This window comes from Pseudorasbora parva, chromosome 7, assembly GCF_024679245.1.
Source record: "Pseudorasbora parva isolate DD20220531a chromosome 7, ASM2467924v1, whole genome shotgun sequence".
Taxonomy (NCBI): domain Eukaryota; kingdom Metazoa; phylum Chordata; class Actinopteri; order Cypriniformes; family Gobionidae; genus Pseudorasbora; species Pseudorasbora parva.
In genome coordinates this window covers 25,114,894-25,137,953 of record NC_090178.1, presented here as the reverse complement: position 1 = coordinate 25,137,953, position 23,060 = coordinate 25,114,894, and the positions used below count along the sequence as shown (strand labels likewise).

Genomic DNA, 23,060 nt, shown 5'->3' with positions numbered 1-23,060 from the left:
TAGTGCAATACTTTTTTTGTTTGTTTGTTTAAAAAGCCCTGAAGACCTTTATTTTAATTGACTGACCAATTTAATAAAATGATTATAAGTATATAGTAGTCTACATTATATTATATGTTCTATTGTAAAAAGAACTCGAATGTGTGCAAAACATGCAGTGAAATTAAAAGTCAAAACATATGTCCAGTAACCACAATGCATTTTCCACACTACATATCCCATGGTGCTATGCTTTGTTGTTACGTGACAGAAGTAACTTTCAAGGCACGCAAATGCAGCAGTGTCTCGTGATGGGGGCGGTTTGGCGTCAGTCTTTCCCGTCTGGAGTCTGACGCACTCCGCCAGCCAATAAGCTCATGTAGCACTTCGGCGCCCGAACCCGCTGTGGAGGCAAGATTTCTTCAAATAAAGATGGCAGATGTTGTCGAAGGAGACGGCACTCGCTCCGCTGCCCCTTCCACGCTTCACTCGGCGGCTCGCAACTGCTCCGGCATGAGCTCGGGGACGTGCGCTGGCGGCCTCGTCGCGACCACGGTCACCTCCGGGCCTCGGCTGGTCCGCATCGTCAAGTCGGACTCGGGCTACGGCTTCAACGTCCGCGGTCAAGTGAGCGAAGGAGGGCAACTGAGGAGCATCAACGGCGAACTTTACGCCCCGCTGCAGCACGTCAGCGCTGTGTTACCGGGCGGCGCGGCAGATCGAGCTGGAATCTCAAAGGGCGACCGTATTCTTGAAGTGTAAGTTTATATGTAAATAATCTGTGGACTTCATCGAAACGCGCGTGGGGAGCGCGATCAGCCGCTTAACCGTGCTGTCCACCTCCACCGCCTTATTAGACTGAAAGGGACCTAATTTGGTCTTAAACACAAGAGGCGAAAGGCAGCCGTTTTTTTTGAGACCCGATAAGAGAAATTGCGCTTTAATCCAGTAAATTAACTTACTGCTAACCTAGCTAAGTGGGTTGATGTATGTTGGAGTGAGTAACGTTAGCTGAAAGTTAGCCAGCCATGTCACTGCAGTATTAGATATCATCTGTTAGGTCGCGAAATATTCATTATATTTAAAGTGCATAGCATTTATATGGGATACAAATGCAATGACTCTTCCCTGAAAACATATCTGTCCACTTGGTTACAGCTAATGTGAGGGAGTTCATATTGTAAACACACCAGAGCTTGTCATTAAAACGTCTAGCATCGCAATCATCCAGTATCGTTTCAGTTTAAGGAAATATTATTATTATTATTATTAAAATGACTTTATACACAAATTTCAATGGCACCTAATTGCTATAGTCACAGAAGTGGCTTTGTTTGTTTTCACAAATGCAGTCCACCATTATTCATTATGTCATCATTCACTGACCCTTATGTATTTCCAAGCCTCTATGACTTTCTTAATAGACTAGAATGACAGCTTCACTTTGATTTCTTGTATGGAAAAAAGATAACTGAAATCGATAACTGAATGGAGGCTGTCCCATTCAGGCTAACCTTTTTTATAATGTTCCTAAGAAAGTAAGTCATAGAGGTTTAGAACAACATGATGGTGAGTAAATGATGACATGCGTTTCATTTCTGGCTGAACCATCCCTTTGACGTCTCTTTGCACACAGTGTCTCTGCCTGTCATAGACATTGGTGTATGTGTCTGCGTGAATGGCTGCTTCATTTCCACCAGATAAAGGAGGTTTGTGTTTGGATGCGTTTGTCTTCATTGCAGATTCAGGTCACATACAGCACCGTGAACAGACAAGCTCTCTCATTCCTTCTCATCTTGACTGCGCACTGTTCTGAGCAATACTGGGTCAAAATCGAAAAGAATCCCAGTAGACAATTGGGCAAACAATAGCTTATATTCGCACACTCCTCAGTGATCGGCACTTGCTTTTTATAACTGTGGAGATATCTAACATTTGCAGCATGATTATGTAACCGCAGACGTGTTTTCTGTGGACTATATTAGAGGATGTCTGTTAGAAGTAATGTCTGGGTTCTCCTATGTTGGTGCTATTTATTATTTGTTGATGGTATTGTTTCTTGAATCTGTGCTGGAACGGTTCCGGTTGCATGTTAAAATTCACAGGACACCTCATTGATGCTGGCGTAGGTTGCCATGGTGACAAGTGGTTTCCGTGGCGTTGAAGGTGACAGAGCTCAGCATCAGCATCAGCCAGTAAACTCAGGACAGAGGAGGCAAAAACAATGCTTATACCTCTTATAAACTCCAACTTCTTTTGTATTTTGGATGTACTGTCCATGAATGTTTTGATATCTTGCATAAATACGTCTACATACACAGTTGAAACAAAAGTTTTGCAAAGCACCCCCAGAGATTTTCTTCATTTGAATAATCCTGCTATCTATTCATAAACTTTAAATTCTTACACTTTGCCTATTTTTAGTGGCGTTATTAAAACACATCTGTGCATGGTTTGGGCCTTATTTTATCTATAGTTTTGTAACACCGATCAGGCATAACATTATGACAGGTGAAGTTAATAATTCTGATTATCTCTTCATCACGGCACCTGTTAGAGAGTGCGATTTCTATTAGCCAGCAAGTGAATATTTTGTCCTCCAAGTTGGTGTGGTTGAAGCAGCAAAAATGGACAAGTGTAAGGATTTGAGTGAGTTTGATAAGGGCCAAATTGTGATGGTGAGACGACTGGGTCAGAGCATCTCGAAAACTGCACCTCTTGTTTGAGTGTTCCCGGTCTCCAGTGGTCAGTATCTATTAAAAGTGGTCCAAGGAAGGAATAGTGATGAACCTGCGACAGGGTCATGGGTGGTCAAGGCTCAATGATGCACGTGGGGAGCGAAGGCTGGCCTGTGTGGTCCAATCAAACAGACGAGCTACTGTAGCTCAAATTGCTCAAGAAGTTAATCCTGGTTCTGATAGAAAGGTGTCAGAATACACAGTGCATCACAGTTTGTTGCAAGTAAGGCTGCATAGCTACAGACCAATCAGGGTGCCTATGCTGACCCCTGTCCTTCCCAAAAGCAACAGAAGTGGGCAAGTGAACATCAGAACTGGACCACAGAGAAATGGAAGAAGGTGACCTGGTCTGATGAATCACATTTTCTTTTACATTACATGGATGGCGGGTGCATGTGCGTTGCTTACATAGGGATCACATGGCACCAAGATGAACTATGGGAAGAAGGCAAGCTGCGTCCTGCCATTAATGTGTGATGTGATGTGTAATGTGATGTTACTTTGATATGTAAAACTTACCCCTAACCATTGTCACAGACCATGTACACCCTTTCATGAGCCCCTTTCACACTGCACGTCGGATCCGCAATATTCCCGGAACATTGCCGGGTCGCCTTCTGTGTGAAAGCAACCACGTCCCGGGATTGATTACCGAATTCGACCCGGGTCGGGGACCTAGTAATATTGCGGTATTCGACCCGGGACGAACGCTGTGTGAACAAAAGCCGAAACTAATGCCGCAACGTGTACGTTAATAACGTGCGACTCCTAGAGCTTGTTTTTTCAGTAATACAACCCTGCAGTGCCAGAAGAGCTAGTCGGTGTTTTAAACGCAGAGAGTGTTCGTATACAAAAGAAACTAAAATTAAACAAGCAGAAATGTGTGCAAACTGGACACAAGTCGAGACCACGGAGCTCCTTACTATCCGCGCTGAAGCTGAGATCGCTCGCCATTATACGTCACATAAAATATAATATTAAAGCGCACATATTACGGTATTTCGCTGGCAGTGTGAATGGACCAAATCTAGCGTCCCGGGAACAAATGCCGGGTCGCATTATCCGTGTATTTGCCGGAATCGCAGTGTGAAAGGGGCTATGGAAACGGTAGTCCCTCGTGTCTGTGGCCTCTTTCAGCAGGATAATGCACCCTGTCACAAAGCGAAAATGGTTCAGGAATGGTTTGAGGAGCACAACAAATTTGAGGTGTTGACTTGGCCTTCAAATTCCCCAGATATCAATCCAATCGAGCATCTGTGTGATGTGCTAAACAAACAAGTCCGTTCCATGGAGGCCCCATCTTGCCGGGCCAAACTTACAGGATATAAAGGATCTGCTGCTAAAATCCATGCCTCGATGAGTCAGGGCTTTTTTGGCAGTAAAAGGGGGACCAACCCAATGTTATGTCATAATGTTATGCCTGATCAGTGTGTGAATATGAGTTTGCATTCTCTATATAATTGAATGCAAGAAAAATAACCTGTACCTTGAAATAACATTTCATCTTCTTGACAGCCTCTGTAGACGCATTTAGCCACTTGTTAGCAAACAGCCTTTTTCAAGAGACATAACAGCTTCAAAAAATCACAAGTGGGGTAATACTGATTTTGTCGTACAATAAAATGTGAAAGTGTCTTGAGCTTGTGTTCACCACAAACCTTATTTCAGACATTTAAACACAAAAAAACATTGACTTCAGGAATCAGGTAATTCTGGAAGAGCTAAAATGCTAACTTGCTACTGTGTTTTGGCCTACAGAAGGATGTCATACCTGAACCACTGTATGGCTTGATTCTTAGAACAAAGGACTCTTTTGAGCCAGTGCTATCAATGAACAGTTCCAAGTTCCGGTTTTAATCATTTAGAACTGTGACCTGTATTATTTTTTACTGCAAAAAATGTCTTGTCAATAGCATAGCGGTGTATGAAACACAGCTTATGCAGAAGTCACTTACAAAATTCCAGATCACATGAATTCCTATTGAAACAGCTGGATATTGAAAATTGTACCTTTACCAGAGCAAATCCTCAAATATAGCCAATTGAATCTGTAAATTTGTGTCAATACCTAGACCTTCAAATTACTCGATCTTCTGTGCTCCCTGTTTGGCAGACGTTATAAACGTGTTAATGTGTAGAATGTCATATTAAATATATATTTTTGACTCTGCTTTCAGAAAGTGGGAGTCCATTTGTCACCGGCTGGTCTGGAAGCAGCTCAGCCTGCTCTCTTGTGTTTGATAGAGCAGGGGTTCTCAACTCTGGCCCTCTAACGCTGCGTTCACACCAAACGCAAATTGAGCATCAAAATCGCGTCTAGTTTGACGCGTGAACATTTTGAATCCATACAAAATAGAATGGAGAAATCATGCATTTAAAGCGAAATAGACACGCGTTAAAGGCGCTCCAGGTGAAATATATTAAGTATTAACAGACATGTGGTTCAGCCAACACACTACCTGGATTATCTAAACTGCATTTATATTTAAAAAAATATATAAAGTTATGAAACTTCATTCTTTGCCCTCAGTCAAAATGATTTGGTAGGCAATAATAGATTAATTGGATCAAAGATCGCCCATTAGATGTACACAAGACAAAGTTAAATGTCATGTTTAACCTCTAAATAGACATCCGAACCAGCGGCAAACGCCAGAAGGACTGGCCGAGGAAAGGCTGCTCTCGCTGGGGTTAACGAGCGCTGAGCGCCCGGAGATCGCCTGGATCTCACAACTCCAAAACGCAAGAGTGTTCTTTTTAAATAGGCACTGTCTTTTTAGGTAAACCATATATTTTACCTTTAAACAACTACATTATCAACTGAAAAGAATTAAAACTACATTTAGTGACTAAATATCAGTATTTTTTTAATTATATGCAGGGTTTCTCATCACGTCACTTTACCATGTGACAGCAGCAAGCAGGCTCCTCATTGGTTAACGTGGCGCAAATTGATGCCAAAGTTCAAATTTTTCAACTCGGGCATAGAAGCGAATTCGCTTCAAATGCGTGAATGCACAAAAATAATTTTTATTCGCGCAAACTGGACGTGCGAATGAGGCAGAATCTCGTCCATCAATCTCGCAGGACCTCCAGGCGCGCGTCAACACACCTTTCCATTGACTTCACATGGAAATCATTCGCCCCAGACGCTCTATTCGGGTTTGGTGTGAACGTACCTTAAGTTTAACTAAGTTCACTTTTCTCCTGAGTTTAGCTCCACCTTGACCAGACTCGCCTGCCTGCTACTTTCTAGTAATCCTGAAGCCCTTAATTATCTTGTTTGGTGTTGGCGCTAAACTCTGCAAGAAAGTGGATCTCGAGGGGGCCAGAGTGGGCCAGAGAGCCCTTGTGATAGTGTCATAAAGAGGGAGATGCTGTGTGTATGGACTGGACACTGTAGGATGGAGCCGTGATTGAAATGCTTCCATGGGAAAGTGGCAACATAAACCTAAGATTCAGTGGCATGATATTTACTGCTCTTTTATGTACAGTAAGGCGGGGGAGTCCGTGAATCTATTGAGTGACTGACTGAGAGCGTATTTGAGTGTTTACGAGAAGCAGACAAGTGAGAGAGTATGCCAATGCACTGCTGATTGCTGTTGAGTAACTCTTAAGTACTTTGTTGCAGTGATTTTACTTCATTGTTTTTGCTGAAACACTTCAGCTCCCTTTGAATAACATGATGCTTTTGCTATCAGGGTTTGTTTTCTTCCCTGAATTAAGTCTGAAATCTGCATTACAGTCAGAATGAAGTTTTGTACACATCAACCACATGCAACACAGATTTTGCATGTGGAAAATTTTGCAGAGGTCAAATTCAGGTTAACAGGGCAGAAGATGTGAGACTTTGACTAAGACCTACTCAGTCATCTCTTGAGAACTGTGTTTAAATAAAACTAGACTTTTAGTAGAGCTTGATTAAAATAAGGATTTTTTTTTCTACTAATCAGTAGTTATACTATGGGAGCCAATGGCTGCCGAGATTTCAAATATCTTCCTGTGTTCTGCAGAACAAAGAAATGTATACAGGTTGGGAACAACTTGAGCATGACTAAATGATGACAGAGTTTTCATTTTGGGTGGACTATCCCTTTAACCAATTAGATTGATGCAAATTGAGTAGTGTGACGCCCCTAGTAGTTGGTCTTTGTCGTGTGTGTGTGTTGTGTTTGTACCCTCTATTGTTTGGAGGTGACGCGCTGATTGCGGCGTGATTGGGAGCACCGGCTTCTTGGTGTTCATTGCTCCCTATAAAAACGGATAATTTCTGCTTGGTGGAAGGAGTTGGTGGCTGTCCTAAGCTCTTTGTTCCATATGCTACAAATGTAAAATAATGCTGATACTTAGCAAGAAGAATGTACTCGTCTTCTCCTTATTTGTAGTGATCTTTTGTGATCGCAACAAGACGTTTAGTTTTCTTGCTGGCAAGGCATGAAATGGTTGTATAGGATCGACAAATGTAAAACTTTCAGTGGCATCACAGCACTGGCTTGAAAAAGGGCAAGTAACATTTCCGTCAACTGACCCAAAACTCTCTCACATCTTTTTTGTTGAGTCCTGTATAGATTAGACCATAAAATAGGAGCTCCAGGGACTCAACCTAAGTAGCAATTCAGCATTAAGAGATATCTGATCTGACCTTAACCTTCTAAAAGGTCCTGGTAAGGCAAGATTTATAGCATTAACCATTTAACATCACATTGGTATGAGGTATTGGCTGAGAGTAAAAGCTTAATTCTGTAACGAGATCTTTCTCTCCTCTTTTTCGATCTGCAGAAATGGGGTGAATGTGGAAGGGGCCACTCATAAGCAGGTGGTAGACCTCATCCGAGCAGGAGAGAAAGAGTTGGTTTTGGCCATCCTGTCGGTTCCTCAGCCAGAGACGGACAGCCTTGATCCCGGGGACGATGGTTCTTCGCAGTCCTGCTATGACTACAGTGACAAGCAGGCCGTGCCTATCTCTGTGCCCACCTACAAACATGTGGAGCAGAACGGGGAGAAGTTTGTTGTGAGTGTCAGTTTATCTGCTGTGTTTGCTTACACCTCTTGTTCAGTCTGATATTTTATTTTTTAAAAGGATTGTGTGTGTGTGTCAGGTCTACAACGTGTACATGGCAGGCAGGCAGTTGTGTTCAAAACGCTATCGAGAGTTTGCCATCTTGCATCAGAATCTGAAGAGGGAATTTGCTAACTTTGCATTTCCCAAGCTGCCGGGGAAATGGCCTTTCTCCCTGTCTGAGCAGCAGCTAGACGCACGCAGACGAGGGCTGGAGGAATACTTGGAGAAAGGTACAAGGAAGCGACACAGGAAGGAGACGTGAGATGAAAATCTAGAAAATAATAGTTTACAGATGTTTCCAACATTTTGCTTTTCTTCTCTTCCCTATTCGTCTCACCAGTTTGTTCTGTTCGGGTAATCGGGGAGAGCGACATCATGCAGGAGTTTTTGTCGGAGTCTGATGAGGTAAGGTATTGTGTATATTAGGGCTATCACATGATCAGATCACAGTAATTATATTATTTCAATAGAGGTTGTGACTTTAACTGTGTAAAGGCGTATAAAAACAACTTGCTGTTGATCAGCACTTTCTGCTGACTAGGGTGTATCTTATGTATAAAAGGCAAACAGTTTTTCTTTCTTAGATAATTTATCCAAAGTCTGCAAGTTTGCCCTTAGGGCCATCTGATCTGAAAAGGAGGAGGAAGGATAGCTTACTGGTAGTTTTGTGAGGTTACACTCATTGTGTAGTTTGCTAAAAGAAATGGGAAGTATTTTTTTGTACCTTTGGGAATGTCTGGTACCATTCTGTCTGGACATAGAAAGGCAGGGAGGCCAGGCCTGGTTTTAAGCGTCTTATGATTAAAAATGTTTCATGCCCTGCTTTATTTTATTGCATTAATTTCCTGTTTGTGCCATTTCATGCCCTACAGACTGCAGTGATATTTTTTATTTTTTTGGCCAACACTGAAGTTAATGTCGCTCTGCTTCTCTTGACAAAAATCCAGTTGAATTTTTCCATTGTTTTTTGGATTATTGTGACCATCATAAACAACACATTTATGATTCTTACACATTTAGTTTATCATGATGGTTGTCACGACTTTTATCAGTTTTAATGCTTGAATCGGCAGAAGTAAAAAGCTAAACATATAGGCTATTTACTAGGGGTGACCCCTAATAGTCGAAGATCCGATGCATCGATATGCAGGACCGGATTCGACCACTGATCTCATGGTCGAATCTTCGCAGGTATTATGAAACGAGGATCATACCATTTTGGCAATATGGGGGTGCTCAATATTAGTGTTATAAATACGTGTCGCGGCGCTGAGTGATTGCCCCTTTAAGGGCACTGAGCTTCGCACCGAAAGCACCGTGCCTTTAAAATTCTAACACATATACACCGATGGCGGCATTCGACTCCTGTCCGCGGCGATTAAATGTGTATTTCCCTCAAATCGTGAATGAACATACTGATTTCACCCTGTGCTACAAGATACACTCATCGTGCAGCTCTTCTGTCAGAAGTCGATTGAAAATTGAGCTCGCGCATGGCGCGTAACTATATAATGTTCACGTCTGCCTGAAGTGAGATAACATTACCTGAGACACGGCACTGAGCTTCAGTCCGGTGTGTGACCCCCTTCAGGCACAATCGGCTTGAGAACGTGCATATAAACACACTCAAAGTGTTCTTTTCCTCTCTAGGCAGGTATTTTTTTAGGTTTATTTATCAAAATGTTCTTTTATATATTTGTGTGATGTTCTGTGTTTTGATCGCGGCTTTTAAATGTTATGAGAGAACGGTTAATTTACGAATAGTGTAGCCTAGTTTTGATCACTTTATTAAAAGTGGTGGCTGTGTGTAAAATAAATAAAAATAGTCTTAGCCTCCTACTGACTAGTATCCTGCCTTTCCCAACCCGTTTATACAGTTTATTTTTTTTCTCCAGTCTGTGGTTTACACACACATAGATGATTCGACTATTGGTCGACCATAGAGAGATTCGAAAATTCTGATTCGAATGTGTAAATCCTTAGTCGGGGACACCCCTACTATATAGAAACTACACTGCGGTCACATGATTTCAACGTTGACAACTCTTTCATTCTTTATTTGGGTGGAATTTGTGCTGAGATGTTTTTGGGGAAAAAAACCTGCTCAGCATTATGATAATTTGTTAGATTTTTTTATATAGCGCTTTTTTCTAGGCAATCAAAGCGTTTTACATACAGAAGGGGTTTAATATCCCATGTAGTCAACCGTTGTAGTCTCATTTAGCCACTTGTTAGTACCGGTCTTTTTCAAGACAAGTAAAAGCTTTTTGTAGCGTTTTTATTAAAACTTGGTTGGTAAAAAATATTGACAATGCACCTTCATTCTCTTCTACTGAAGAAAAGTGAAGCCGCAAATGTCAGAATATGGCGCTGACGTCTTGTGCAAATTTGGGACCTACTTCGCTCAAAGAAGCTGTCTATGATGATGTCACACCCCCTTTTTATAGCATCAAATAACTAACTAAAACCAAACTTATTCAAACTTAACACTTAGTCTTAACCTTAACACTTAATCTTACATCAAATGACTGAAACCGTATTTGAAAAAAAATAATTATAATTTAATTTAATTTAATTTAGTTTGTACCACGTCCCATTACGTTGCGCAGGATTTATGAGCTATACTGGGACCAATCTGTCTGGCTATCACCCAGGCTTGTGCACAATTCAGAATTGAATTAAGAGTGACTCCTAAATCCCAATTCAATTCTTGAATTTGAATTGATGTCAAAAACAGGATGTAGAATTACAATTCAAATTGTATTAAAAAAGTAGAATTGAAATTCAAGAAAAATTAAAAGAAATTCATATACATGTCCATCTTGCCATGGCAGCTTCCTCTGCACCTGTTGAGAGAATCTTTAGTGTTGCAGGAAAGATCTTCAGACCAGAACGCTGCAGACTCAATGAAAACCTTTGAGGAGTGATTGAGAATTAGATGCTTCAGTGTTGCTCAGTGAGTTTTGCATTGGAATTAATGATAACTGCATTTACAACAACTTTGTGTTATTTGATTACTTTGAAATGAAAATAACATTGGAACAAATCTTATTAAACAACAATGAGGGGTTAGTTTATTTAAATGTATCATTATCTGGATTTTAGAACAAATTGTATGCAGGGTTGAGGAGTGACACTGTAAATAATTAATCATGGGTCTTGTAATTGAGGTGATAATTAAAATAGTGTATATTTTTTCTTAAGAAAGTTGTGGTTCAGTGCTGTAAAGAAATAAAACCAAGAGATACACTTTCCAATTTTTTTTTAGGAAATGTAAGCAATTTTGACTTGAGGCTTGAATTGAGGAACCGATTAAGCGGATAAAATTAAGGAAAATAAGATTACTTGTTTATTTTAAGAGAATTAGCTCAATTATGCAGTTTTATTTAGAGACACCATTGTTAGTTCCCAGCATGCTTTGCATATGGCTGGAAATGGAGATTAATATTGAAATTAAGTGTTGTTTAATGTGTTAATGTATAATGTTCACTTATGTTTGACATTTGAAAGAATTTCTGTTATGTTTTGACCGTTGAAGAGTGGAGATTATGGTTAGGTTTTGATGTGAATAACTGCAAGTATTATGATTATTATTATGAAGACTGTTGCTTTGTTCAATGAGCAATAACTTTGCTAATGCTAGTGCAATAACAAGTTTGTTTATATTTGTGCCAGCATCAAACAGACTATTAATTGAATAACTAATAGTGGAATTTCTTTTAATTGTCATTAATTTAATTCCTCTTCCTGTCATTCCAATTCAACTTCCTGCGAGGTGGAGTCAATTCAAATTCCAATTCATGAATTGAATGGAGGCCAATTCAAAATTTTGGAATTTTGCTCAAGCCTGCTTTCACCAGACCTAGCTAAATTTAAGATTGAACATTGGCCTGGGAGTCTGCTCTGTATTTTCTTCTGCACAAGAGGCGTGATAAAAGAGCTTTATTCAAATGACTCTGTACGCAATTAAATAATCCTTCAACCAATCAGACCACTAGAGGTGTGATCAATGTGCACCGACCCATTGCTTCTCTATCCATCATTGTGTTAAACCCGCCAACAGCACGCCAGGTGGATAAGCCAGTCTGTGATCGTTTCCCGCAAAAGTGTAACCGAAGCAGTAGAAATGAATGTACAGGTTTGCAGGGTGAAATCAAAATGCCAGCAGATCAGACAGTATAGGGACTGTAAGGCTGAAAAAAACTAGTAGATGTCTAAATGAGGAACAAGGACTCTGGAGGAAAAATGGAGGCTAATGGTCGGCGGGTGAAGTTCGATGCGCGTTCGGTCTTTTCAGCGGGGCAAAGGGATTTTATTCAAATTTCTCTTTATCTGACTCCATTTAATCATAATTTAGAATTTAATCCCTTTGCCCCGCTGAAAAGACCGAACAGGCAGCGACCTTCACCCGCCGATGGTTAGCCTCCATTGGGACCATTTGGGTGGCCTTACAGGACCAACCACCTGGGGTGATAGAGATAATTTGGCTTCACTTTTCAGGACTCGTGCTGGTCAAGCTATGTGCTTTATTATTGATGTAATTGTGTGTATTTGACCATTTATTTATTTTGTTTATTTTTTGTGATGAAATGGCAAATTATGCACAATGTCATTTTGTTGATTTCATGTTGTATTCAATGATTGCTGAATCACAAAATACTGGAGGGACTGATTAGAAACAAGAAAAGTAATAACTAATGTAAATGAATTGGTAATTAAAGCATGAAGAAATTAAACAATAGGTAAAAAGTAAAAACTTTGACAATGAGTAGTTTTGCCATTTAAAGCAGCACTTGGCAACTTTTGCTCTCGGGGTCCCCGTACAGTTGGGAAAAAATAATGTCCTCAACTACTGTCGTAAGATCTGTCATCCTACAACAGGGGATGCCATCGCGCGTACATTTGTTGACATGACAACCCTGATAGCCCTGAACTAGTGATGCGCGGGTCGTCTCATAACCCGCGGACCCCGTATGTCTATTTAATGGTCACGGGTGTGGGGCAGGTTGTAAAAATATATACAGTGGTGCGGGGCGGGCCAAATAACTTCATAAAAGCGGCCCCGCGGGTAGGTGCAGCACTAACAGTTAACCTGAACACTGCAGGAGGAGTTCACATGCAGGTGTTCTTCTGGCGTCGAGTGTGAAATGTCTTCATCCCAGGTACAGTCAGTGGCATATGTTTCAGCATGTCGTATGAATATAATTTCATGGGTTTTATTTTTTTTGAAACGCCAAATAATCGCGAAGCTAACGTTTACCAGCCAGCTTCATTATAGTAGTCTATTGGTTACCTTTTTACAGAATCTATATGATACTTCAGTTCAATGTTTGAGTGGTAGGTAATCACCATAACAAGCAGGACAGCATCGGTCGGGCACGCCTCCTTCAGCTCACGCCGACGAGCAAACGCTGTCCAACGTTGATCCTCGTCCTGCCTTTAATCCCATCACTTTTTCGTTTCCTCTTATTGCTTTCCTCCAACAAAACCTTTTCTTTTTTATTTGTCTGTGCTGCTTCGGACATGACTATATTAGGCTATCCGACGAACAAAGTTGGGCTCGCATGTCCGAATGTAAGGAAGTGTGGGTGTTGGTGGAAGTGACGTATATGCCGTAAAGCGGTCGAATTTTGTAGTTCTTTTTGTTCTCGGGTTACTACCCGAAACCCGAAGTTTAAAAGTACGATTAAAAACGATACAGACCCCATCAGGCTATGGCAGGCGTGTCATTCAACCTATTGTAAGTCGATGCATCATCACAAGAGTCTTGAAAATATATTATGAAGGTTGAAAAGTTACCTAGTGCTGATTTAATCAAGTAAAAGAATATATTGAGTGGCCTTCTGATTTATTTTTGACAGTGTGGGGGCCTTATAGTCAAAAAGGTTAAGAACCTCTTACTTGCATTCATCCTCCCCTAATGGACCTGAAACTACAAGTCTGTCTCTCTGTCTGCCTGTCAGTCTATCCATCCAGCTATCCTGTCAGAGAGGCAGTTTTCTTGCGCCTTCTGTTTTTTATGTGCATAGTTTGATTGACATTATGGCAAATCCACATTTTATAATACCAAAACAATAGCAAGTCAGCTGCAGGCAATAATAGAACATGGATCATTACAAGAGAAAAAGATTGGAGTATGAATAATTCCAGTATGTCTTTTCACAACAGATAGATCTCTTCTTATATCTGTTTAATTTGTTGAGATTTAAAAATGTGGCAGTCATGTTGTTGTTTGTGTACTCATTTGCATGTTCCATTGCTCTGCTGTGAGTGTGACTCTGTACCTTGTCAGGGTTTTTCTCAGGCACACGATGGACAAGCAGCCTGCAGCGCTGTTTTATCTGTTTGGACTGTATTTTTAGGTCCCTCTCTCATTTCTCCTAGAACTATAATGGTGTTTCTGATGTGGAGCTAAGGATAGCCATGCCAGACAAAACTACAGTTACGGTCCGGGTGCGAAAAAATTGCACAACAGACCAGGTCTACCAGGTATTGTATTTAACTCATTTGACACTATAGCAAATGCATCAGTTCATTTTCACATTTCATTAATTCTCACCGTTTTTTTTTTTCAGGCTGTAGTAATGAAGATTGGGATGGACAGCATCACTGCAAGTTATTTTGCTCTGTTTGAAGTCATTAATCACTCCTTCGGTAAGAGCTCCTCTTTATAATTTTTCCTGTATGACAATATTACATGCCTGTGTTTAATATTACTAGTAACTCGGGGTGCAACGGTTCAGATTTTTAAAACATTTTGGTCAGTAAAAATATAACACCATGATCCACTGATTCCAAAGAGCACGTGAATGTACACACTTTTACATTTTTAACAAAATGCGCTACTCTGTTAAATTGCAGATAAAAATGTACTTGTCAATGTTAACAATTATTGCAATTTAAATAAAACTGATTTGAAAATTTAGTCAAAAACTACAAACTAGTAAACACCTTTGCTAGCCACCCGTAATCCCGTGTGTAATGCAACTCAGTCACCGAACATAAATAGGTTGATGTAAAACTCTGCACAAGTTTTCATGCGTGCGTCCATTTTTAACAGGTCTTCACTGTCGTATAGCCTGACATTATTGACAGCTGAGATCCCAATGTGTGACATCAGTTTCATGGTTAGAACGAGCAGCTTTGGATATTTGACCAGCCTGTCTCAACTCATGTGTTTAAGTTGTTCAAATCAAGCTCAATGTTTATAGATTGTTTTATATATACATTTCATATCTAAATATGTAATATTAAAGGTCCCGTTTTTTGTGTGTTTTTGAAGCCTTGATTGTGTTTACAGTGTGCAATATAACACATTTATAACAGTTCATATTTCACGTTTTAAAAAAAACTGTATTTTTCACACAATTTACACCTGTACACCGATGTTTTCTCTGTCCTAAAAACGGCCTGAAGATTTCCTTGTTCTATGAAGCCCCTTCTTCAGAAATACGTAACGAGTTCTGATTGGGCCAGCGCTTCCCGTGTTGTGATTGGACAGCAGTTTAGCGCACTTTGCCCGGAATAGTCCCGCCTCTTACCATAACGGAGATGCAAGTGGCCACGCCCCCTTTTTTCCATATTCTTGTGGGTGGAGGCTTAGTCAACAAACTGTTCTAGTGACGTCATTCCTGCAAGGAAGTGCCGTTCGCTGTAGGCTTTGAAAGGGATCTTCTGTTAAATAAAATACCTTGCTTGGCATTGAACTTTGAGCTTTATAATTTTACAGGTATTATTTATGCTCTAACAGCAACATATCACACTAACTAAAGTTTGAAAATGGGATCGCGAAGAAAGGAACCTTTAATGATATGAAGTAATTTATGATAATAAATGAAGTACAACAAGTCCTTCTATGGTTTTGTAAATACTCTGACTCGTCATTTTTAAGTTTTCTCTCTGTCCTAGTTTTTTACCGCTTATCTACCTCTATATTTCTGTCTCTCAATATCTCAGCACGCAAGCTGGCTCCTAATGAGTTTCCACATAAGCTGTATGTGCAGAATTACACATCTGCCATCCCAGGCACCTGCCTCACGCTCCGCAAGTGGCTTTTCTCCACAGAAGAAGAGATTCTGCTAAATGACAACGAGCTAGCTATCAATTATTGCTTCCATCAGGTGTGTCTTTGTGTGTGTGTTCAAGAAAATGTTTTCTGGCAATGCGTTTTCAGTCTGTACAGGTGTTTATTCGTGTCCTCTCTCTCAGGCTCTGGATGATGTGAAAAAGGGATTCATCAAAGTAGGAGAAACATCCTACCAGCTCCAAAAGCTCACTGAACAGAGGAAAATTACCATGGTCAGTCTCCAAACAATACCCAGTTAATGAGTGGAGGTTCAAGGATTAGTTCACTTTAAAATGAAAATTTCCTGATAATTTAACCCCCCCATGTGATCCAAGATGTCAATGTCTTTCTTCAGTCGTAAAGAAATAAGAAACATTTTCCTTCACGATGCATGACGTAATTACGTCGGAAATGTTGCGGCCGTGATGTAGGTGGAAGTACCGACCCAGTGTTAAAATGAACGTGCAAAGACTAAATAAAAAAATGTACAGAAACAATAAAACATATAAAAACAGCGATTTCTGACTATTTTAAAGTTGGAGGAGACCATGAGATGGAGTTTCTCGGCACTGGGTCGGCACTTCCATCACGTGTGACCTTTCCAGCATTGTGAATAACCACATCATGCATTTGTGGTTAAAAAGGTTTTATTTTATTTTTTATAATTCTTGAAAATTACCGATCATCCTGCTAGATAAGACCTTATTCCTCAGCTGGGATAGTGCAGAGCAATTTCAAACTCCTTTGATTTGGACTCCTTTGATTATATGGAGGAAAATCCTTGAATGTTTTCCTCAAAAAAACATAATTTATTTTTGCCTGAAGAAAGTGCATCTCTAATTGAAAAGTGATTGTGAAAAAAATAAATCTTAATCTTCCTGTACCTTCTTCCTCTGTAGTATTTAAGTATTCTGAGGACATGTGAGGGCTACAATGAGATCACTTTCCCACACTGCTCCTGTGACTCGCGTAGGAAAGGTCACGTCGTCACAGCGATAAGCATCCGCCACTTTAAACTCCATGCGTGCACAGAGGATGGCACTCTAGAGGTGAATTTGTTTGCTTTTGAAGGAGTGAAAAGTTGCTTACTAGTTGTAGTGATGGTAGTAGATGTTGTTGATAACACTCAGTAACTTTACTTTTAAAAGTTAGAATAAACAGTTCAGATCACAGGTTTATATGGCTTAATTATTTGCCCTATGTCATTACAGAATCAGGTGATCGCATTCGAATGGTCTGAGATGCAGAGATGGGACACGGATGAAGAGGGAATGGCTTTCTGTTTCGAGTACGCACGAGGGGAGAAGAAACCTCGCTGGGTCAAAATCTTCACTCCTTATGTGAGTCTCATATGTCCATGGGATCTTGCAACTTGCATGAGTTCTGCGCTAAAGATGCCTTCTCTTTTCTAGTTCAACTACATGCACGAGTGTTTTGAGAGAGTCTTCTGTGAGCTCAAATGGAGAAAGGAGGTGGGTGCTTAAGTTCTGAATTAGTGTTTGTTTGCCTTTTTCTGTTATATATCAATCTTATAATATTCTTTCAGGTTGAAGAGGAGGCCACGGACAAGGACAATAAAAACTGCAGTAAAGATGGTATGTGCGGTAAGGTAAGGCTTTGCCTGCCTTCGTGCTGAATTGTGGACGTTAATGTCCATCTGTAATGTGTGCTCTTCTGAAACTTGTCTATCTTTGACAGAATATTTTCCAGCTGTTGAGACACAGAAGGGATGGAGGCACATGAACGAAGAGATCATCTCCTCTTGAATTCTCGAATACATGCACACGTACACTAAAAGCCGCATACAGAGACTCATTTCAACATTTCAAACCAGGCCCATATGCTTTCATGCACTCCACCACTGACGCACACATACTGAAATACAAAGATGTGAAGCAACCACAGTGCAATGATGAAAATAAGAAACTACAAGAGACTTTTAAAGACTTACGACGACATTTCATTTCATTGGACTCGACAGAATTATGTTGGACGTACTGGAGTTGACCGCCTGCTCAGGACAGGAGAGATGACACTAAAAGACAGTAATGCTCCAGGAGACAGGCGCGGTCATTGACATGGCACCAGCATTGTGACTAATTCATGTCATGTGACTGGTCACAAGACGAGGTCTTCAGAACAGTGCTTCTGGGGAGTGTGGGGACAATTTAAAGTCATGGAAATGTCGGCGATCTGACTAATGCATCATCCTAACACTAACACAAGCACCCGTGAGGGCAGAGATGCTCTCTCAGAATGGAACAATTTAAAGGTACACTATGTAACTTTTGGCACTCTAGCGGGTAATAAAGTAAACTGCATGAGTCACGCATAAGAGCAATGTCTATAATGAGTAGGGTTGGGCATCGAGAACCGGTTCCAATTTGGAACCGTTTGAAAAATGACGATTCCATCGGAATCGTTTAGAAAATGTATTTTCGGTTCCGATCTTCGGTTCCAAGCGCGCAAGTTTTGGTTTCCATGGCCACCTGATTTCCGGTGCTTGCGCGTCCGCTTGTTCATGGAAGCCCGGTAAGCGGCTCTGAAGTGTGGATTTATTTCACGTTTAAAAGCCTGGGTCGGCACAGTGCAACTAGTGTTGTCAAAAATATCGATACTGAAATATCTGAAAAGATACGATAGCCTGCTCAGCCTACACAATCGATCCCAGCTGCTCTGCTCTCCTCTCCTTCTCTGACCGACAGCGAGTTGACGCGCAGCCGCATATTCTCATTCAGCCGGTTAACCCTCTGAACACGACGGACGCGCGTTCTGCTGGACTTTTCCTTACGACAGCGTGTTAGTGTGTGTGATCGGTCTGAATTTCGCGCGGGATTGCACATAATTCTACGAATACCCGCAGATTTCAAGCTCACATCTGAAGCGCACACACACACATAGCCTACCGTAATAAAGCCGCCCCTGACATACAAGTGCAAATATTCGCTTCTTTTTACAGCTTATTATTGGTCAAATACACTCAAACTAATTCTCAGTGCACATTTTGAACAGTATGTAAACACAGTCTGAAACAAGCAGTTCTTAAAGGGACAGCAGTCATTTGTTATTCAAAGTCAAACTACAAAAAGACAAACGATCACACTGCTCTTGACTGATCAACTTGTCTAACTTTAATGGTTTTATATGAAACTATTTAATTTTTTGCAAAAACATTATCCAATGTTATTTTAAATTTATTTAGCCACTTTGCGTTTTTTTATTCAGTTTCTTACCTGAATGTTAGACCTACCTGAAAAAATAAAGCAGTCTATTTCATTTATATATTTTATTCTATTGTATTTATTTGTGCTGTTTTTTGTAATATGTATCTTTGTTTATTCAATTTACCATTCAAAATCAAGCTTACTTGTGCTGTGTGTAAACTATTACAACACAATTACCCCGTTGTAAAAAATACATTGAGTTAACAAATATTTGTGAGAATTTTAATAGTAATTGATCAATGTTTATATATGAGAAAAAGCTTAAAATCTTTATCATATAAAGTGATCTCTTCAGAAGAAATGTTTGATTGCCTAGACTTTCAAAAGACAGACAAAAAAAAATTATATAAAAAAATATCTAATTGACAGAATATGCAGCGTTTTTCCCCCATTGTATTGAAAATAGCATTGAATATCGATGTGACATGTTTTGACTCCACCCCTCAAAGAATCGGAATCGAGAATCGAAAAGAACCGGAATCGAAAGTAAGAATCGGAATCGGAATCAGAATCGTTCAAATCAAAACGATGCCCAACCCTAATAATGAGTCAAACGGGTGGGCTACTACGTGGATTTCGGGATCCTGCTCAATCTAAAATAGTCTGAATTTAAACCCCTATTATAGGAATACCATAGTGATTCAGGATAAGAATAGATTCATGATGTACTCGCTCATTATGTACATTTTGAAAAACAAAAAGTTGCATAGTGCACCTTTTAAAACAAAAAGAAAGAATATAAAACAAAAAAATTACTTCATTTTTCACTTGGACAATCAGAGTGAGAGAGGGAAAGAGAAAAAGGCTTTTCAAGCAAGTAGAAATGAGGGCAAGAGAGACAGATCAATACTTTCCATGCTTTTTCACATTAATTTGTCTCTTACCTCACTATTGCCACTGTGTTGGTAGTAGGTTTGTACAGATTTTCAGCCCTTTAGCTGAACTGAGGTTTTTAATTTAATTGTTTTTTGTGCTCTCATCTGTCTTTTATTCTCCAAAGCAGTATTTGGTTCCATTAGCCATCGCCAGGCCCAGATGGAATTTCTGTACAGATTTTAATGCAATTTTCTCCTGGTAAAATGTGTTAAAAGGGTCAATGGCGTGAATTTCTCCTCTTTAAAACTATTATTTATTCAAAATATGTTCAATGCAATTTATATATACACTGATATTAAATATACATCTTTAATACCAGTGTTATTTTTTTTAGTTCAGGATTTAAAATGTCCTGTGGCCTTATAATGGTAAAAACAAAACCTTTTTTATATAAAAATGTTTTTTTTCCCCCTAAATCAGCGGTTCTCCACCTTTTTTGTATTATTGCCTAACACAGTATTCAAAGGCCTCTCATATTTGCTACAATATTTTTGCTGATGTTTTTCTGTAATTTTTACAACGCCCATGTTTTTTTTTTTTTTTTGTCAACTGGGAATTAATTTTTGTGATTCCAGAAGAAAATGTACATTTTCTATATTATAGACAGACACTCATTCATGTCATTGACCTAAACACAATTGAAAGCACTTCTGTTGGTAGCTGAATGCATGATTCAATTAGACAAAAGATTTAGTAATGAACACTCAAGGGCTGTGGAATATGAAGAACTTGTGCATTATGAGTATCTGCAGAGTCTGTGTGGGTCTGGCCATCAGTCTTGAACACCTGCCCACTAATCATCTGTAACAGTGCTGTGTGGGTGTTCACTCTGCTCATATATAAAATCATTTGTCTTAACAGTGTTATAAATGTGAAGCACTAAATTGGAAAGCCAATAGTGTTGTTATCGTGTGATTATGAGTATGAGTTTTAGGCTGCCATGCCTTCATCCAGCAGTAGGTGGCTCTGACCGCACAGGAAGCCGTCCGCATCAAACCATGTGTGAGTGTTTGATTCCCCCACCCTCCATTTTAATTCTTGTAGCGCAGGCGCATACAAATCTGTCAGACCAGACCAGTCAGGACATGTTTTGCACTTTTTAAATGACATATGTATGTGTGATGTGTGTAAAGACTGACAGCATGCCATTTCTGTGCTGCATTGTTACATTAAGTTTCATCACATTCATTGAATTTAAAGGAATATTCCTGGTTCAATACAAGTTAAGCTCAATTGCCAGAATATTGATCACCACAAAAAGTAATCTGCAGTTACAGTGAGGCACTTATAATGGAGTGAATGGGGCTGTTTTAATAGTCACAAGACCATGTGACATGATTTTTGTCACATTATTTATTTTATTACAACGTCAAATAATACAGAGTTAGAATGCTTTATTAGCTTAGCTTGATTTGAGGCTGTAGTTGGTTTTTTTTTGTTTTTTTTACTAAGGTGAATAAAAAGAAATTAGCTAGTATTCAACCAGGAGTGTCCCTTTAATAGACAAACTGAGTGAGCAACGACTTTGAACAGATCCATCAACGGATTTTCTGTATGTTGTGTTGGATTACAACAACTCTCTTATATAACAGTTATGCTGGTTATCATGGGATTTCACAGATTCGTGCAAAGCTTCTGCATAAGCATACGGATCAAATCTCTTCTTTCTTGTCATAGACTTTAAGATGAGACTTTTAGCTTCGTCTCTCCTCTCTCATTCTTTACTCTTTCATTCTCTGTTCGTTTGCTCTGGTTGTTTTTCTCTATTGGTTAAAACTTTAATTTATTTGAATATGTAATTCAAACACAAATATCTCTGTGTACAGTATTTTCAGCGCTGTGAGTTTTTGGGTAACCTTTTCAAAAATAAGGCACAAAGAACATTTACAAAGTGACCATAGTATAAACCGAGATAAGCAATGTAGGACACATACTGCAAATAAATCAAACCTGTATACCTGGATGAGGTTTTGAAATTTAAATCTCAAGTTGACATGAATTAATGAAAAAGCAAAATGTTTGGTCATAGCATTATAATAAAATGTAACATATTCTTTTAAATAAATTGATTTATTGACCCAAAGATTTCTGTCTATGACCTTTTGGTGGCCTGTGAGATGTGGCTTTTCTGAACCAGTGACAGACAATATCAGAGGGGCAGGGTAATAATCCAAGTACATCAAAAGATGTGGGCATGAGGTGCCAACGCAGGAATAATTTAGCAGCCGTATAAATTGTGAATGGGATTAGTAACAGTAGTGTTGCTCTCTGTGGGTCATGTCACCGACCTTCACCCCAGTGATTTTATCAGCCATTTAACAATTAAAGAACAAATGGGACCTGAAACACAAGAAGGCTTGTGTCACTTCAGCAGCAGCATGAGCGTCAGGCCTAGTACAAGTTTCTATTGCCTTTGCCAGCTGAGGAAGTTCAACCTGCCACTGAAGCTGCTGATACGGGTCTATTAAGTAGTCACCGAGTCTGTCATGTACACCTTTAGAACTGTCTGGTTAAATCAGACAAAACAAGCCTGCGCCAAAAGTCTGGGCAGGGTTTTTTAATCTTTTAGATGCCATGAACCGCCAAATATGATCATACTCCTGCAATCCCCATTGGGATCTCCTGGGATCCTCATCTTAATTTTAAAGGCAGATATATATTTTCATGTAAAAGACTCAATTAATACTGTGGGAAAATATAGGCCTGTATTTTTAGATATGTGAAAAATATTATTTGTGAAATCATGCTTCTATTATGGTTAAGAAAAAAAATGTTTAAGTCAAAATTTATTTTAACCAAAATATTTATTTTTTTAAAATCCAAATTAAATTTACTATTTCATTTTTTAATTTATTATAATAAAACGTTTTATTCAATTATTTATTTAATCTAATTGATTAATTTATTATGTGGGTTATTTTAATGCATTTAGATTTATTTTAAATAGTATTTATATATTTAACTAGTTGGATGGTTCCTATTTTAATTATTATTATTATTATTATTGTTATTATTATTATTATTAATTTGTAGTAGGCTAGTTTCTTTTTACATTTTATTTGCACTTATCTAAACCTGTCCGCCGACCCCCTAGCCCTCCCTTGCGGGCTCCAGTT

General features: G+C 39.4%; 1 protein-coding gene across 2 annotated transcripts; it reads left to right on the top strand.

The window, feature by feature from the left end:
• Window positions 1–160: 160 nt before the first annotated feature.
• snx27b (sorting nexin 27b) lies at window positions 161–18,181 on the top strand. 2 transcript variants are annotated; one of them, XM_067448768.1, is made up of 13 exons: window positions 161–737; window positions 7,497–7,728; window positions 7,817–8,009; window positions 8,120–8,184; window positions 14,164–14,268; window positions 14,355–14,433; window positions 15,736–15,899; window positions 15,988–16,077; window positions 16,744–16,893; window positions 17,056–17,184; window positions 17,257–17,316; window positions 17,391–17,453; window positions 17,543–18,181. In XM_067448768.1, the coding sequence occupies exons 1-13, from the start codon at window positions 412–414 to the stop codon at window positions 17,585–17,587; spliced, it is 1,701 nt and encodes a 566-aa protein (XP_067304869.1). In that variant the 5' UTR covers window positions 161–411; the 3' UTR covers window positions 17,588–18,181. The 2 variants fall into 2 exon arrangements, with proteins under 2 accessions (XP_067304869.1, XP_067304868.1); XM_067448767.1 differs by having other exon boundaries at window positions 164–737; window positions 17,391–17,439.
• The last annotated feature ends 4,879 nt before the right edge of the window (window positions 18,182–23,060 follow it).

What these genes read in the sequence shown, in the direction of transcription:
- snx27b (XM_067448767.1), top strand. Translation starts at nt 412, where the DNA reads ATGGCAGATGTTGTCGAAGGAGACGGCACTCGCTCCGCTGCCCCTTCC. An exon ending in AGAACGGGGAGAAGTTTGTT is followed by an intron (nt 7,729 to 7,816) that starts GTGAGTGTCAGT and finishes TGTGTGTGTCAG; the next exon opens with GTCTACAACGTGTACATGGC. An exon ending in AACAGAGGAAAATTACCATG is followed by an intron (nt 16,078 to 16,743) that starts GTCAGTCTCCAA and finishes CTTCCTCTGTAG; the next exon opens with TATTTAAGTATTCTGAGGAC.